Consider the following 19,024-nt stretch of genomic DNA (forward strand, 5'->3'; position numbering starts at 1 on the left):
ATTTACTGAACCCCCATTATAGTCCAGGTGCAGGGCAGTAAGAATGAGGCTTGACGCTGGAAGAAATCATACTCTTGGGTGGGTGGGTGGGCAGAGAGGAAGGTATACAACCAGAAAGTAACCATAAGCAACTACTTTATGTTAAGTACCTTGCTGAGCTTAATGCTTTCCATGTATTATCTCATTTAATTCCCAGAATAACCCTAAAGAGTAGAATTTTCTACATTGATATATACGTACAGATTGAGTTCCCTTCACCTAACACATGTAAGGACTTCTCTAGGGAGCCTGGGGGTGAAGGCAGACTTGGTCTCTGCTCCCTTGGGTCTTACAAAGAACTTCAAAGTGTAAAAAAAAAATGAACAGACTGGAGATGGAGCCCATGACCTCTGCCTCAGGGGATCAAGAGGTCGCTCCCAGAGCAGCAGCCATTTCAAACAGAGCTTGAAGACTGCCAGGTGAAGGGAAAGAGCACACGTTCCACATGAAGCAGACGCACCTGAGCACATGGCCAGGGTCGTGGAAACGAGCAGATGCAGCTACAGGACACGAGCGTGTGGGTGTGAGTACAGAAACCCAGGGGCAGCCAGAGCACACAGGCCGTCAGTGGAGTTCATCAGGGTGGCGAGGCTGGCAAGACAGGAGAGGAGGTGCTCAGGCTTCCATTTGGGGGACATCGCTGACAGCAGCATGGGGAAGGGTCTTTAAAAGGCAACCTGCTAAGGGACTATCTCAGTCACCTGGGTAAAAGGCAGCCAGGCTTAGAACTCAGCCCCCTGTTGGCAGGCAGTGTACACGCCGGTTTGGAGTAGGAGTTCTGAAGCAAGAGTGCCTCACTTCCAATCTGAGCCCCTCCACCCCCAGCTGGGCCACTCTGAGCATGTCACCTAAACCCAAGGTGCCAACAGTCGGGCTCGTGCCATATGGATGTTGACCATTCAATCAGTGGGAGGCAGAGTGGGCACAGAATGCGCTTCTGCAGAAAAGCAAGAGAGGAAGGAGACCAGTGACATCCAGGGGGGTAGCTTGGTTGACCGGAGGGTGGTGGGGAGCCCATTGACCAAGCTATGGAATGAAGATACACTCAGCTAATAAATGGTAATTCAGAGAGAGGGGTCTCTACTTTTTCTTTCCTGTTTAATTTTTTTTAAACAGGAGGGCAAATGGGGTGAAGAAGGGGAGCCCAGGGATGCGCTTGGGGTCATGCTTAAGAGTTAACACAGGTGATGGTGCCCAGCAGGGATCTGAACAGAAATCTACCAATCAGCAGAAAGGTGGAGCCAGAAGCTATACCTTTGGGAGTTGCTGGCATAAATGGTAGCTGGAAACTATGGGGATGGATGAAATCACCGGAGTCAGAAGAAAAAGAAGACAAATAGGCTGGAGACCAGGATCCCACATTTCAGATCTCTGAAGGTTAACCATATACGTACACCCCAAGAAGTCCCTGCTTTGCCACTAGGAAAACCTTTGTATAGGAGGCAGAGAAATAGCATAGCATTAGGCCATAAGGAAGTGATTAACATAAAATGTGGTGCTTTGGGGCAGGATAGTCAGAGAGGGTTTACAGATGAAAAGTCTACATTTCAAGTGTTTGGACTCTTGAGCCACACACATAAAGCCCCCCAGGAATGAGCTGCCTTAGTCTGCCTTCCAGGCTGGGTTGAACGGTGGTAAACAGGGGCAGTGACATCCACCCCAGTAGAGACAGTGAAGGAAAAGGGGAGATTACCTCTGGGAAAGGAAAAGTTTTCTAAAAACTAATCCCAGTTGTCCCTGTATAGACCATCCCCACTCCCACCACAAAAAAAATTAAACAGGGAAGAAAAAGTAGAGACCCCTCTCTCTGAATTACCATTTATTAGCTGAGTAAGGACCAAAATATCTTGGGACTTAGGACAGTGGTCATCTGGTGAATATTTACCTGAAACCTATCATTTCCCTACCAGGGGTTGAAGAGCCCAGAGCCAAGGCACAAAAAGATGTGGTTCTTTCCCTTAAACAGCTTAATATCCAGACACAAAAGGTAAAACAAACACAGGAATTTTGCAAAGGTTTTCTGTAAAAGGCCAAACGGTTAGTGTTCTGGGCTTTGTGGGCAAACAGTCTCTGTTGGAACTACTCAGTTTTGCCCTCGTGGCATGAAAGCAGCCAGAGACAATACTAGAGGAATAAGGGTGGCTGTGCTCCAATTAAACTTTATTTACAAAAGCAGGCAGTTGACTGGACTTGACCTGCTGACCATCGTTGCCAGCCTGTCCAGTAACATGTCACAAGCCAACAGAGGAGAATTTGGTGTCAGCTTGAAAGTTCATAAGAGGCGTTCCATGCTCATAAATCACTACAGAAAGTTAGGAAAAGCTCAGACCCCTGGCTAGACCGGAAGGAGAGAGAGAAGGAAAATCTGGACTTGCTGTGGATTTAATAGGATAAAATTTCCTGTCGGACCACCTACAAGTGAACATGCTGAAAATCCTCACAGCCATTTCTGGCCCTGAGCTGCAAAACCGAGCACCAGGAGGTCTCAGCATTCTCTGGTGCCCTCTGTTCCCTGGATGCCCAGGACCAAGTTGTGGCCCTGCAGGAGAGCTCCCTCACACCCTGTGTTCCCAAGCATGGTAACTACTTTTGAATTCTGAGTTTCCATCCCCAAACCAGGAGTTAGACCAAGACGCCTATGGCGACCCTTGTGTAATGACACACCAGTTGCCTGGGGATGGAGTAGAAGGGTAAGGTGCACATGTCACAAGATTCACTCAGACCAAAAACAAAAGGAAGGAAAGAAAAGGCCTGGATAGGTAACACTTGAAACCGGAGTCACTGGACCACCCTTTGCTTTCTGCTTCTCCTGGAACGTCTGCAGCATGAGTGCCTGGACCCAAGGCATGAAGTGTCCTGAACACCTGGACCTCTAACATTGTCTCGTATACACAGTCAGAGGGACCGGGGGGAACTCAGTGCGAAACAACATGGAACGGAGCACCCCCCAGCCCACCAGATCACAGACCTCTACACAGAGGCAAAACATCAGAAGTCAGCTTTCGATAAAAAACAAATTTAATTGAATAAAGCCTATTTTTCAGTAAAAATGTTATTAATAAAAATAGTGACCAGTGCATTTTGAGATCTTTCTATGGCCACAATGCCATGGGAGGCACTTTCTTTGAACCGTCTTGTCCGACTGTCCCGGGAGCCCTGTGAGGTGGCGAGCTCACACCCTGCTCTCCTGCGGGCAGTCAGGCTGTGGGAGGCCAAGGGCTTTGCCCCGTGTACTGAGGTGGGCATGGCAGGGCCCAAGCGGGGCCGCCGTCCCTCCACAGAATCAGCCCCCACAGCAGTGGCTCACAAGTCCACTCTGTCTACCGGGCCCCGCAGTACTCTGCTTAGGCCTCTCGGCAATACCACAAAGATGGGGCTTGGTTTTTCTCATTCCCATTTTACAGATGAGAAAGCAGAGTTTCAAAGCACCCTAAGAAAGTCCAAGGTCACTCTGCTGGCAGAGGGCAGAGCTGGGACTTCCAGGGCAGGTGCTTCCACCCTGGAGGCCAAGCTCCTCCCTGTGCCACAGCTCTCCCTTCCAGGTAGTCCCTGGCACGTCCCCAACCCCAGGCACCCACTCGCACAGGAGCCAGTCCGCAGCACCTGCGAGGTCCCCTCTGCCCCCAGAGCCAGGCTGGGGCAGCCTCACTGCCCAGACCCCTCACGGCTCCAGCTGAAGGGCAGAGTGTCCAGGAGAGCCTGCTGGGGACAGGCCACCTGCCTCCCTCTGGTTTTAATGCCAAGGGCTCCCACCCCGCCCCCCAACGCCTGGGAGAAAGTGGTCTTCTGACACCACTGCTGGCTACACTGGGTTCCCACATGGATGAAACCTGAGGTCAGAAAATACCACTCAGGACTGACTCATTTCTGACTTCCCTGCCAAAAACAACACCCACTTACGCAAGTGGCTCACACACCAGGCTTTCCCTCCTCCTCAGGGTGACTGCCCTGTCAGACTGAGGCTCATCTTCCCCCCAGACTGGACTTCTATTTCCAGCAATGGGCAAACCAGAAGGCCCCTTCCGCTCTCATCCCTCCATGGACAGGGGTCAGAGGCAGTCTCCCCAGCATGCCCTTCCCCGAGCGTGTTCTTCTGGTGACTTCTGGAAGGTGGGGGGTAGATTTCATATCTCATGTTGGCTCTGGGGCCAGTGTCTTAAGCCGGCTTCAAAAAATAAGCGTGTGGTGAGGGAAAGGCCCTGTGGACTAGGGATCTCTCTCTCTCTCAGCTGAATTTGCAAGCCAGTTTCCTGAGGGAGCACTTCTCACATTTTCCAACTTGAGCTGCGTACGTGCAAGAAAGAAAACCTTTTCTGGGTGTGTCTGTAGGCTAGACTTGGCATAGAAATAGCCGTGGGCAGCCACTTGATACATAAATTCACTGTGCTTCTGCAACCGGAAGGCATTAGTCTAAACATTTCTTTTTGGTTTGCTCTGTCCCCTGAATGTGCTATGTGGTTCTCTATGGCCGTGTCGGCACACACAGCCCTCGACGCCTATAATCCGCTGTGAAAAACCACCACACAACACTTGCTCAAATCCTGTTCTCTGCTCTTCCCAGGTGACAACAACCTCTGCCCTCCTTGCAGGATGAAGGAAGTGGAGGGAACTTCCTCCTGGGTGCTGGTGGGAACGGCTCTGGAGGAAGGAACACAGCAATTGGCAAGGACTGGAAGGACGGATATGCAAGTGCCATGAGGCCTGCTGAGCTCTGGGTGTGCCAAAAATTAATTCACAAGCAAATGCTTATTTTATAGTTTCCCACTTGCTACAAAACATCAAGCAGAGAGAAAAGATTTTCTTCTGGGGGCTGGCAGGAAGGGGGTGGCACCGAGTGAGGAGCAAGAAAGCAGGAGGGACTCCAAGGGGAGTTCGATCCCATGGCTTGACAACGTGTCACCCGCTCCTGGCGGGGGTACCATCTCCTTGTTCCTATGAGCAGTGAGCTCACTATGCGGTCTGGGCTGCTCTGACGGCACCCTGGTAGTACGGGCGGTAAAACCTGATCTCACAGAAGCCAGGACAGGGACAGAAGATGCTGGAAGACTTGGGGACACTGTTCTTAGCAGTCCATTATACCAGGCTGGGAACTATCCTAAATTTGGCTTCTAGGCATTTCAGGGCTGTAGGGGATCATATGATGGATAATGAGGTTTCAGAGCAAGGGAACAAACTCACTGTGAGGGTTTCTAGCAAGCACAGTATGTCCTCGTTTTTGGATTCCCATAAATTGAATTCTTCCAGGTTTGAGCAATGAATTCAGAACTTCTGAAGAGCTCTGGTCCCTAGGAACCTTATCCTCAGAGGAGGACTGATTTTTCACACATCACCCAAAAGGGGAAGGACATGAGTCAACACTTCTGTATAGATGGGCTTGAACTTCCAGGGAGAACCAAGCTTCTCCACTGCAGAGACAATGGCATCACCTTTTACTGAAGCTGTAGCCCCCAACGCAGGGCCTTGAATGACTACGGAAGGTGCTCAATCCATTGTAATGAGGTGGGGTGCCCACCCCCACACAATGCTCACTCTTCTGTGGGTATATGCACCCTGGGCTTTTCTTCCCGCTGAAACTGGGCTAGCCTCACAACCGGCTGTGATGAATAGAATGTGGCAGAAGTGATATGCCAGAAATTCCAAGCCCAACCCTTACAAGGATTGGCAACTTCCACTTCCTGTGTCTTGAAACACTACTTCTTAGAACCCAGCCACCGCACTCTAAGTCGTCCAAGTGCACGTGGAGAGGCCACGCAGAGGAGAACCGCAGCACTCCGGGTGACGGCCCCAGCTGGGAGCCGGCGCCAAGCGCCACAGGCATACACATGGCCATTTCGGCTGTTTCAGCCCAATTACGGCTCTGCCAAGATCACACAGTACAAAAGATACACTCCTCTGGGCCCAAGCCCAGATGCTCAGGACAGCGATCAGAATGGCCATTGCCTAAGGCCACTCAATTTTGAGATGGTTACTTACTAAGTGATAGATAACTAAAACAGGGGGACATGAGGTTGGGGGGGAGAAGCACATGCTATTTGATGTAGCTCTGTAGCCCTGAGTATGTCAAACCCTCCTTGAGCCTCCTAACACATGCCCAGCACACTCAAAGGAGAGAGTCTGAGTGACAGGACCTCATTATTTCAGCAAATGACCAAGTGCATGAGCGCACCAACGGAAACAGGTTACTAGGCCCCTTTGTCTTCTCTACTGAGCTCCACTGCCAGGAAACCATCCCAGGCCGGCTTATGCCTCTGTGTTTGAGGACAACAAGGTGTTACCCTGTAGGAAGGAGCAGGTCATGGTTCTTTATGCAGCACCTGCCAATTCTTCCTCAGATCTTTACCATCATCCTGAAGAATGAAGCCATTACAGGCAAAGAGGATTCAGGGAACAAGCTGCCTTGGTTCAAATCTTGGCTCTGCTACCTACTGCTCATCTATGATTTGGGCCAAGTTCCTTAACTCTTTGGTAGTTTTGTTTTCTCATCTATAAAAAGGGTTCATTATGGCACCTGTCATAGTGAGTGTGTGGGGATTAAATGAGAGCAGCAGTGAAGCATCGTTCCTGGCCCACACTAAGCACTTAACAAATGCTGATTATCATCATCATCATTATAGTGTTTACTTCTGTTAATTTTTTAAATGGCCATACAGTAAAATTGACTTTTTTGCTGTACAGTTCTACCGCATCTCATAACATACAGATTCGTGGGGCTACCATCAAGGAACACACAATAGTGTCATTGCCCAAAAAGAATCCCTTGTCATCAAGTTTTTCCTTCATCCCAGCCCTGGTGAACACTGATCTGTTCTCCCTCACTATAAGGTTCTCCTTTCGAGAATGTCATATACATAGAACCACAGAGTATGCCACCTTTTGAGACTGGCCTCTTTCACTCAGTGTAATGCCTAAGATGCATTCAAATGGTTCCACTCATCAGTAGTTTATTCCTCTTTATTGCTGAGTAGTATTCCATTGTATGGATATACCATCATTTGTCCGATCATCATATTTTTATAAACTATTTTCACAAGCCAGGGAAGACCTCAAACATGGAACCAGCCACCAATCACTGCTGGGTTCTAAGAATGCCTGGGAAAATATCTAATACATGTACAAAAGTCCTGATCCCAAACTACAAAGACCACAGGGGTCCACACTTATGCCTCACATTTGACATACAAAGGAACGGAAACTCAGGGATGACTTCTCTGACCCCATGAAAACCAGACTGGAAAGTAGGTCTCATTCTCATTTTTTTTTCCTCATGTGAAGCATGTTCCAAATCCTGGGAGGAGGATGTAAGGGCTCCTCTACCGCCCTCTTCTTAGGCAGGCCACACACAGTCCTGGAACCCTAGAGCCGGCACGCTCTCTGCCTCTGCCCCTCTACCACCTGCCACTGGGAAACAGGAATCCAGGGAAGCAAGCCCACTGACCACAGACCGATTTCCCTTCCTGAGACCTAACACGTCACGCTGAATAGGAAGTGCCAGTGGGCGAGTTCCAGCTGGAACCTACCCTGCTCTAATGGATGCAGCATCTCAGCAATCATTAACAGCCACAAGTGCAGGCTCAACCTAGCTCAGACTCACCTCCCTGCTGGTCATTTACTACTTTGAACCAGCTTCTCTAAAGCAACATGAAATTCTGAATCACTACCGAAGGGCTTCAGGGTTCCTGTCCTGACCTGGCGTCACACACAACTTGAGTTCCACGTTTTCTCTCAGAAAGAGAACCTAGGGGCTAAAGGGGAATCTCACAAGTCAACTTTAGGTTAGAATAAATCTTCCTGGAACCACAAGTCTCTATCAAGAAGTGGGTAGGATTCTCCTGTCCTCTGAGGTCACAGAACAGGGCAGGGGTAGGCAGAGAGAAGGAGCAGAGGAGGGGAGAGCAAGCCCCCAGTGCTGTGCCCTCCCATCCTGGCAGGGGGCCCCCCAGGCTGCCACATCCAGGACCTCCCACTCATGAGAATGCAGGCTCCCTAAGAGAAAACACCTCCACTCTCTGAGACTGCAGTACTGGAGCTCTATCTTGCTATTTCCTCTGCAGCCTGAGCATATGAGTAATAAATGTGTGAAAACATGAAACTAATATTCATAATTACTTTACAAGATAAAGAACTTGAAGGAAAAACAGCTTCTGTGTGCCTTGCCATCACTATCAGGGGTACACTGTGAAAAACACGGCACCTCGCCAGCACCTCAGACTTCGTGGTGCCAGCCAGCCCCCGCGAGCCCTCTGCACGCTTCCTTATTCCCGCAGGAACGCTGCCTTCCTGCATCTAGATGTCCAGACTCTGTGTAAGGCCTCAGGACCCAACTGACCTTCTCATCGCCCACATCCGATCAGGTGCCATTTCAGCCAACATTATTCACTGTCAATGCATCCACCGGCTGCAAGCAGGGTGTGTCAGAGTCTCCATGCACACTGTCCTGCCCTTACCCTACTAGGTTCAGTGTCTCTTTTTCTCCCCATTGCTTTTTTTTTTCTATTGAGGTGTAACTTGTGTACAGTGAAGCACACCAATTTTAACTGTAGTCTGAGTCCAAAACAGGTACATACCCAGGTAGCAGCCACCTAGGCCAAAATGTTAAATATCACCAGCCCTGCGCAAGGTCCCCCCAGTGCCCGCCTAGGCAACACCCTCTCCCATGTTATGACCAGTTTGATCATAGATTCGGTTTCAGGTTAGGCTCTCATTAGCTCTCCCCTTAATTACTAATCAACTTTTAAATTATTGGACTGCCTCCTTCTGGACTCTGCTTTCCTCAATCTGTCTGCCCTACCCTGCCAGATTTGTAGTCCCAAATCCCAGCCCCAAGGTCCCTCAGAGGGCCACCCTGCGCCTGCACACAAACCCCACACCCATCCGCAGACCCCTCCCCACCCCATCCACTAGCCCTGCTGAGTCTGAAGGACCCGAACCTGGGCCCTGCTTTGCCAGCACACCCACTGCTCCTGCCCTTCCAGGTCTGCCCTCCCAGGCCTGCCCTCCCATCGCTCTGGCTCCACCCTATCTCCACCTTTCAGACCCACAGCTGTCCCTCGGAGCCCATCTCACCAGAACCCCTTCCTCCAACTCCTCACACAATGTTCCTTCTTCCTCGGAGGGTGCATGGTGTCACTCCTGCCCCTTGGAGGGCACCACACATTATTCTCGAGGCTTAGTTCCCATAGGCATGTGTGTGCACCCATGTATCCTTGCTAGATTTTTAATTTTCTGGAGGCTGAACTTCTAGGATTTTGGGGTTTCTCTGATTGACAAAACTTTTTAAAAATTGAGGAGAGGGAATAACCTAGGGCTTCCAACTTCTTATGTAACCAATAGAGGGGGAAAAAAACCCAGCACTGTCATCCACTATCAACACCATTTCATTAAACAAAAGACAACAGAGCTAAGAAAAAAAAAACAGTTGACGAGGATATAATCTCAGAATAAAATGATCAGATGGTCCTTCAAATTGAATACATTTGGTTTATTAAAAACTCACCACATTGCCCTTGTTTTTCACACCTGGCTATGCCTGGGGAAAATTCTCATAGGTGAATTGTCTTTAGTACCCAGTGACCCATGCCCTGTAGCACCTAGTGGAGCACCGTATACACAGAAAATGCTCAATAAATGTTTAGTTTAACCGATCTAGTCACTGGAAATCAAAGGCAAGGAGGGTTTCAGCTTCCATTCCAGCACACGCATCCGGACACCAAATGTGGCTGTGGGTGGACAGCATGCCACCGATGCGCAGGACCATGCTTGCAGTCAGACTCCCATGTGACAGAATCAACCGACAATCCCAACACGCCACGACTCAGGAGCCCACGTGCTGACTCAGGCAAGCAGCGGATTCCACCACGGCCACAAATCTCAACTTGGTGCCGTGCATAATGCTGAACCTCAAAGGTGTGTGCTGGGGCAAGCAGGGATTGGAGGGTGAGAAGGCAGCACCAACCTCAGCTGCCTATGCACTTTGTACAAGGCACAGGGCACCTGGCTGGAAGACTGAGCAGGGGCTGCAATCCGGCCTGTGTGCCACTTGCCAAGCCGGGTGTCCTGGCCCAGGGCATACATACCCATGGCGAGAAACGCTTTTCCTAATTTGCGCAATGAACCAAGTTTTCATTAATCCAAACTCTGAATTTAAATTCAAGACCATGAATATAATCTCATGTCAAATACATGCACACACACAACGCACACAACTAAGTAAACCCTTACTCAGCAAGCCAATGGAGAAGCAAGAGTGTAGAAAAAGGGAGTACTAAAAACATGTACAGGATCCATTTTAACTGAGGTTTCTGCATGCAAATTACATGTGTACATTACAATTACTTCCTTAAGAATTTCTACCAAGAAGTCCAGTTTTTATTTTTTTTTAATATATACCATAACCCAGCTAACAAAAAGTCATCTACTCATCTTTGACTGAACTAGCTTATCTTTTTCCCATTGGTTCAAATTGGTTTGGTTTTATGGAACTTTCCAATTGAAAGGCACAGAAATTTAATATCAGCAATAGCTGGAGTGTGTACAGGTGGAAAAATTAATCTAAATAATATACACAGTCCCAGCTCCTTTCTGGTCATCTTGTAAAGAAACGCTCTTCAATCTTGGCAAAACCTGTAAGTGTCTTTCATTCAATCATTCAGTGAACAAACGTTTATGGTATACTTACTGGGCCCCAGATCCTGAGCCAATTTCCTTTGCACATTCTGAGCATTTCATCTATTTTCAGATGTAACTCATGTTTTGAAACCAAGTCTGAATTATGACCACAGCAAGATAATGACAGAATCCCTTTTTCACAACAAAGGAACGTTGAGCTCTAAAAACAAGCGGCCCTCGTGCACGAGTCTCAGCAACATCTGGGCATCTGGCTGCCGGGGCAGGTTCTCCTCTGGCTCCACAGGGGAGCCACCTGAACAGTCAAGCTGTCTTCTTACCTGAATGGTGGTGTTGCCTCCTTCCAGAAGGGCGATAGCCAGGAGAATGCTTTCGTGGAACACTCGGTCACTGGATGCATTCATTATGAGGTCGATGACCAGGTTAGAGGCACCCTCCTTGTCGAGGTGGCACTGAACCTCAGCCAGGCTCATCTCGCCCCTGCTCATGGAGCTGGACCCAGAACCTCCCCCTAGGAGGGTGGAACATCGTTTTTATTAACCAGAATCAGAGCAGCTAACATTTACTGCACATTTACTATGTACCAACATAATACAATAAACACTTTAACAGTATTGCTTTAACCTTCTTAACACTCCTACAAAAAAGGCATTGACTATTAGCACAGAGATCAAGTCACTTTTCCCAGGACACCCAGCTTATAAGAGGCAGAGACGGTATTTGAAATCAGGCAGGAATGATGGAAAAAAATGTTACATCTGCAGTGAGAGACATAGAGCCATCAAGCTAAGATGCTCCCTTATATTAATGAATAATCATTTGGGGCAGAATTATTAAGAATTGGTTTGCGTTCAAGAGACCAGTCAAACTTACTTTTTATCACACCCCTAAGAAAGCAAAATCCTACAACCACGTTAGCCGTCTTTATAACAAATCAACCGTAGCCCCAACTCACTGTTTCCCATAACTTCATTCATTCATTCAGCAAACATTTACTCAGTGCTTGGCATGGAGCCAAGAGTTGGGGACCAGGGAATGAACAAAATGAAGTTTCTGCCCTCACTGAGCTTCAGATGAGAAAATACACTGAAGGAGAGAGGGCCTACACCATTTAGCAGACCGGATTCTGGCTGTGTTTACAAAATGTCTATTTAAGACCTTGCCTGGCATAATCATTGGCAATAACTGAATGTGCATGAAAAATTGGGCTGATCAATTTCAGAAAAATTATCTACCAGTCCTTCCCTGCAGAGCTCAACTCAAATGCCACCTCCTTCTGCTGCTTGCATTGGCTGTCTAGATCCATTATATCCAGTATAAGGTAGAAAGCGGGTAGCATACTGTCTTTCCTACAGCTTCTTAAAGCAGAATTTGTCTCTGACACAGTTCCAAACCCCCGCCCCCACCAGGGATGTTTCCCCAGGGCCTCACATCGCTGTGGAATGACCCCACTACAGAAAGTAAAGGGACATAGTTTTCTGATGTTGTATGAAGAGCTTCTACTCAAGAATGCCTGGGAACTTCTGGATGGAAAGCTAAGGTCCTGTTTCTGGGACAGCCTGAGAACTCCATCTTCATCGAGCTTATACAGCTCCACGAATTGGGATTTCAAGGTTTCATGTGGTGACAAATCCAAGATCCCTTCTCATAGGTGAACTGGTTCCAGTGTCTGGAAACCATTGCAAGGGTAAGTTTACTAAGTACTGAGTATTTTTTGCTACCTACAGACCACCCCCACCTCACCAAGGCTTGAAAGTGCCCCGGGGTCACCATCACAGAGGGGGAATTGAGCAACACACATTCACGTGCTGAGCTTCTGGACCCCTTAAAACCCAAACCGACACTCACAGTTGAGTTCACTTTTACCTGTAATTGTGCTTGCAACATATGAGGATACCTTTAAGGATTTATTTTTAAGCAGTTCTAGAAGGGGATTTTTTTTTTAAAATTCCCATAGAGTTTGGGAGGCCACACAGCACGGGCACCAGAATTAGATATACTGAGGTTCAAAGTATAGACTAGTCATTAACAGCTTCCATTTCCTCTCTTAAACCTAGATTACAACAGAACCGACTGTACAAAACAGGTAACCGAGAGAAGCAAATGAGATAAAGAACGCAAAATGCCTGGGAGCGCCCTTGGCCCTTGGCAGGTGTAGAGTAAATAGTAGCTTTCCCCATCCTCACTGCCAACATCATTACTGTAGGGGAAGACATCAATCCTAACAACTGCAAGAAAATGCGCAATAGAATCGAGTTCCCTGAGTCATTCAAATATCACGGTGAGGGTTGATGCATGTGCAAGAGGGGCAATAGGCTTAGCCAGCATCTAATCGCAGGGAAATGACCTCACACATCACTTTGATGGTAGACCAAAGACAAAACAAGTTGCTCAAAAATACACCTGCGACCCAAATTCACGTGTTAAGAGTTTCAAACTGTGAAGCAGGAACACGCAGGTCTCAGGAACACGCAGCGCACACATGCAGCCGAGCCGCACATGGCCTACCTCCTCCCCCAGGCTTGCTGGGTCCTCCAGGTGACAGGGGTCCATTGCCGAAGCTGGTAAGGCTCTCTCTTCTTCCTGAAGGTCGGACGTTTCCATAGTAGCGGTTGACCAAAATTTGCCTGAGGGCCTCACCCTTAATTCAAACAGGACAATGAAATCAGGTTCTCGATTTAATGAATAACAACCGAGTGACTAATATTTTTAAAAAAACAAAGGGGTACTCAGCTGTAACTGTCTCAGTTTCACTCAGTAAAATAATAAATTATTAATAAACAAACGTATTTTGAAACTCAAGTGGATTTCTTCAATACTTTCTCAGGAAACCAGATTAAAAAAAAAACAATCTAGAAAAATTATCTGATGTAATCTCTTACACAGTGATGAAGACAGAACTTTAATTTTGAAGGATGAGTAACAATAACAAAAGCAAACAAAAAAGTCCCTTAGGGGTAAGCCAATAAAATTCAGACAAATTGATAATTTCACAGGTCACTCTCCACACAGCAACATAAAAATGTTAACTCCACACACAGGGTTAATTCCCAAGATCCAAAGAAAATATTGAGGTGTCTGAGTAATATATTGTGTAATGATATTAGAAGCTGAAAGGAAGCCCTTCTTATAGAAATAGTCAACAGGCCAAATGGTAAAGAAAAAAATGATGTTATAGAAAATAAATTAGTGGCAGATATCACATATTTCAATAAAAAAATTAAGCATTATGGATGAAATGACATTTGGAATTTGCTTTGAAATAATATGGGAGGTGGGGAAGAGGTAGGGATATAAGTGATAGTTGTCAAAGCTGAGTTATGAAGAGGGGTTCTCAGAACTCTCCTGACTCCTTTCGTATATATTCGAACATTTCCCTCATAAAAAGATACAGCTATCAATGCAATACTGGACAGAGGATAAAACTCTTCCCCTCAACTCCATACAAAAATAAGGATTTTGTTCTCTAGTATTAGAAAGTATTGACAAAGCAGCGTGAAAAGCAGGATTTATTCTCAGCTCTAGTCCACTTTCAGATATGCTAAGGGACTCCCAGACCACCTCCCAGTCTGGAAGTTTCTAAAAGTCAAAGGCTGTATGGATTTCCCCCAGCCTCTTTCTCCCGGGACTAAGTAGTAAGGCATGGAGTTCCTCCGGTACATCATCCAGGGAGGCAAGTGAGAAGTCTAGCAGACAGAAGAGGTGTTGAGATATAGCAGGTCTCTAAAATAGAGACTCAAGACTTCTTTTGAAGAGAACTGCAACTGTAATGTGAGTCAGTAGGATTTAAAATGATTTGTTAATAAGCTTTGAGAAATAGGTCTGGAGGCTTCTAGTGGTGCTTGCAAAACAAGTTGGGAAGGAGCAGACAGGAGGATGAGGGGCACCCTGAGATGGGTAGGAAGGCCAGGGAAGAAAGGAGAAGGGCAAGAGATGTTAGGTCAATGTGAAAATCAGGTAAGGTCCTAAGGCTACATTGCCAGGCTTTTCTTTGTTAATTCATGCTGCTGGCCAAAGGCTCCAGGGACAGATTGGGATGGGATAAATAAGGGGGGTGGGGGTGCAGTACTGATTTTTAAGTTAAAGTTCAAACAATGAAGTCTCCATTTTCCTCTCTGTTCCACCCACAAACATCTCTCACTGTAGTTGAGTAAAGGAGGATGCTTCTAGTAGCCAATGGAACTCATTTCCTACCTGGACCAACTGCAAATTCAAAATTCTGAGAGTGCTTCCAAGGAGGAAGCTTTTTGTGATATTTACAAGTACTTTTTAAATAAACTGCTTTCAGTACCATATTCTTCAGTGGCTTAGAAGATCACATTTTGGTATAAAGGTATAGCTTTGCTGGTCTTCAAGTCTCCAGCAAACACATCAACACTTCCAAAGCACTCACTGAGAGCATGGTGACTTCATACGAGAAACACCAATTTCAAAGGAACATTCAAGAAAGCCTACTCAGAAAGAAAGAGGGAAAGGAAAAGGTTACCTCCATGTTGAATATAATAGGGAGATTAAATGTGATTTTCCTCTTCAACATCAAGATGCACCTGTTTGATTTTTTCTTTCAGTAAGATAGAGTTTGAGTCCCCACAACAGGGATGGTTGGCAGGAAACCATCCTAATTCTCTAAGCAGATCCCCTTTGGTGCCACAAAACCATTGTCTGAGAGGTAGACAAACAGCTGGGTTGAGACCTATAAGCTTAGTTACAGAAGACAGCCAATGTAGCCACCGTGCAAGAATTGGGAAGATCACAGAGCTGAATGGTCACGTCGACATCAGGGTGACTGTGACCAGCCAAAAAGGAAGTAAGTCTCCTTAAGGAAGCCTCAACGAGAGCCTTCACACTGCAATTTCACTTGGGACCAGAGCAGCTGGTTAGATTTTCCACTCCTTGTGAGTTTGAGGGTGATTAGCAAGATCCTGGTCAGTTTACAGTCAAGTAAGCAGAACGTAAAGAAAGGAGGACAAGGCATCTGGGAACATGTGGACTCCAGGAACAGGGATGTCACATTTATGCAGCCTGGATACCAAACCAAAGTTACAAAGGGATCTCACATCACCACTTGTCTTTTCTTCCACAGAAAAACCCTAGCAGTTACTATAGCAACTGATGCATCAAATGGTACATTTTCCCCCATAAGAGAATATCATGAAATGTGCTAATTATGGAAAAACACGCACACACGCATTCCACCCTACAAACTTTTTTTTTTTTCCCTCTTAATTATAAGGTTTTGGGCACACATTCACCTCACCTTCTCTCCACACACACACAAAAAGGTTAAACTGCAAGGAAAAAAATCCCCACAGAGCCTGAGGGATTTTTTTTTTTTAAACAAGATGAGAGTCATTCCTTTTCTGAAAGAAAAAAATGGACAATTTTAGGTAAAAGGATACAGAAAGACAAATGGATAAGCATTATTAAAAGTTATGCAAATCCCTGGTGTGAAAACTCAGATTTGAGGAAAATTCTGGTTTTCTGAGCCAGTGGTTTAATATAGGAAAAATTAAAATCTGCAGTTAAAAGCTTTCCCGATCATCTTTATATAAATTACTCAACAGCACTAAGCTCGTCATAGTGCACCAGGCTGACAAAACTGACTGCAGAGAGGAAAATAAAAGAATGACTTCACAAGTAATGTTACTTCTTCAGCTTTAACATTTGGCCACACAACCCCCTTTTCAAAAACAATGCTGCTTTTCTTACCCAGTAGTTTATATACCTACAGTATGCAAAGAATTATCAGATGTTTGTCTCCAGTTAAGAAATTCCACACACACATTATTACCTAAGACTGGGAAGGTATTTCCATTTGCATGAGGTGTCATGGGAAAACAGTGAAAATGGCAGATCAGTGATGCCCAGTAATAAAAACAAAGCCCCTACATTGCAATTGGGTTCAAACGAATTTCATTCCTATCAGTTAAACCAATGGCTAATGAATTATGTAGGAATATAGCTAAGTATTGAGCACGGCACGAAGGAGTTACTATTGCTACACACATGGGACAGAAAAAGTGACCTTTTGGCTTCCCAGGTTCCAGCCAGTTAAAAAATCATGTGCTTCAGAAGAGATCATTGTCTCACATGAGCAGTGAGCCTTTCACACCTGAGTCAGCACTACGGTAGCGCCTCGATTTAAAAATACCTTCCTTGTCCCACTCCTGTTGTCTACCAGCTCAGTGAAGTGTCTCAGTTGGCAAGAAAACTACCATACACTAGCTAACATCCCGGGCCCATCTCCAGCCACTGTCCTACATGCTGGCTGCGCACAGCTCAGCCAGTCCTAAGGGATGGAAATGATTATCATTCCCATTTTACAGCAGAAGAAAGTCCTAAGGGATGGAAATGATTATCATTCCCATTTTACAGGCACATGGGGCTTGACTAACTTGCCCCAAATCACATAGCTAGGGCTCGGCAAGGGGAAACTGACCCTTTTCCTAATGCCAACGCTCATGTGCTTAGACAACATTCACTATCGTGTTGCTTGAGAGCCTGGGACATGAGGGATGGCTCTGGGCTGTTACCAGCTACTTCTAAGACCCAGGACGATTCAAGGACAGGCAAGGATGGAAAATACAGGCATGCAAGGTGGCCTTGGTCCATGAACTACAGGAGATCCAAGGTGCTGGAAGGGAAGGGCTAAATGCCCACTTCTGGGGAGCCGTCCTGGTCACAGCCTGAGAATTCACGTGTCAAGACAATGTGAGCAGAACACAGGTGCACCGGGCCACTGTTTATCTTGGGGACAAATTCTCCAGGACACTGATGACCACAATTTCAAAGCAGTTTTTGCAATGGCAGCTCATTTTCTAACCCTATGACCTTGGGTAAGGTACCTCGTGTCTCTGAGTCTTGGTTTCCTAGTCTGTGACATGGGGAGGAAGGCTGTGCCACTAGATCAAGGCAGCAGTAATGCAAATTGAGGAGTTAGCATATACCAAAGTCTTAGCACAGTAATTGGCTTATGATAAGTGATCGGAACTCCAGGCTATCTGGTCATCTTCACAAAGTGGTAACTTGAAATCAGTGCTGGTCAGCATGCTAATGACTTCTACTGACTCCTAGAAAATGGTTTAGCAATGTATAACCATTATGCTATTACAGTATCTACCCTTTGGCCTAGGAATTCCCCAACTAGAAATCTACCCAAAGACATACATGTTGGTTCATTTCTTAAAAGAAAAAAATTACAAACCATTTGCTAATTTGTGGAGCTCTAGGCAGCTGTTAGCTTTCAAACATTTTCACAGAAAATGCTCAGGCATAGTATTAAATGACAAATGCAGGGTGCAAAAAGTCATACACTTAGAAAAATCCCCGTGACAATGGATGTGTATGTGTGTTCACGGGCACATATTCTCATCTGTGTAAAAAAGTGGACAGAAGGTGCTATTAAATCGTTAGCTTTTATAAAAAACATTTATTATATATGATCCATAATGATCATCTGTTGCTTACAGGAAAAAAAAATTTTTTTTAAGACGTCACATAGTAGAAAGCTACCACTCAAAAAAAGCTGAGGGTATGAAAAGCTTACTGGTCATTCTTTGGAGACTGGCTGGCATAGTGCTCTGAGCAGGGACATAATAGATGGGTATCACCAGGCATTGAGATAAATGGCTATCACTGGTCCTGAGCCAATTAATGCTTAAACAGTATCAAGACCAAAAGAAGCTGTGTAAGTCACAGTGGGTGGCTGAGGGAGGGGTTATGGTCCTTAGCTCCTCCCAACACCCAAGACTACGTACCCTTTTATGGTCTTCCAGTTGCCTCAGGGGTGGACTCGGTTCAAGCTCCTGCTAAGCGTGTAGAAATTCCATTTTAAGCACAACACTAGGGCAAAACTACTGTCTTCAGCATCATTCACAGATTAAACACACCAAGAGCTCACATGTACTAAGGAGCCACACAAAAGGCATACAGGCCTGTTTCTGTCTTTCTCCAGACAGACACTAAATGCTCAGCTACTCTGAATAATGTTTAATAATTGTCTTGTACCCCAACCTGAGGGCACCATTTAAAACGAGTAGGTATATGACTTTTGGGGGCAATGTTTTTCTTTTTTTGCAAAGATTATTAAAAGTGATTTCTCTGTTATTTACTCAAAGGGGTTTAAAATGCAAGACTCAGCTGGGCAGGTCTTTACGATTCATACATGCATTACTGACAGCACATGCACAGGAACATGAACGCATACACCTCTGAACAGTACACACATGGGGCCTCAGCATTCCCAGATCTGCCAGTACACAGCATTCTAATCAAAGCTGTTAGTTACCAACAAAGAGCTCTGATTAGAATATCAAGAGACTGATCATTATGAAGCATCCACACCACAATTCTGCTATTTGAT

The 19,024-nt window shown here is 46.1% G+C and overlaps 1 protein-coding gene across 8 annotated transcripts in view; it reads right to left on the reverse strand.

Annotated features, from left to right (window-relative positions):
• Positions 1–19,024, reverse strand: part of ITPR1 (inositol 1,4,5-trisphosphate receptor type 1) — a 308,099-nt gene that overhangs the window by 86,888 nt on the left and 202,187 nt on the right. For 3 of the 8 annotated variants that reach the window (XM_057507135.1, XM_036878380.2, XM_057507118.1), the window contains 3 exons: positions 18,420–18,470; positions 13,171–13,303; positions 10,983–11,173 (listed from right to left, as the gene is read on the reverse strand). In XM_057507135.1, the coding sequence (XP_057363118.1) occupies positions 10,983–11,173; positions 13,171–13,303; positions 18,420–18,470 (375 nt within the window). The remainder of the gene's footprint in view (positions 1–10,982; positions 11,174–13,170; positions 13,304–18,419; positions 18,471–19,024) is intronic. The other 5 variants (XM_057507152.1, XM_057507150.1, XM_057507147.1 and 2 more) reach the window with 2 other exon arrangements.

The sequence above is a fragment of the Manis pentadactyla genome, chromosome 1 (assembly GCF_030020395.1).
Source record: "Manis pentadactyla isolate mManPen7 chromosome 1, mManPen7.hap1, whole genome shotgun sequence".
Classification (NCBI taxonomy): domain Eukaryota; kingdom Metazoa; phylum Chordata; class Mammalia; order Pholidota; family Manidae; genus Manis; species Manis pentadactyla.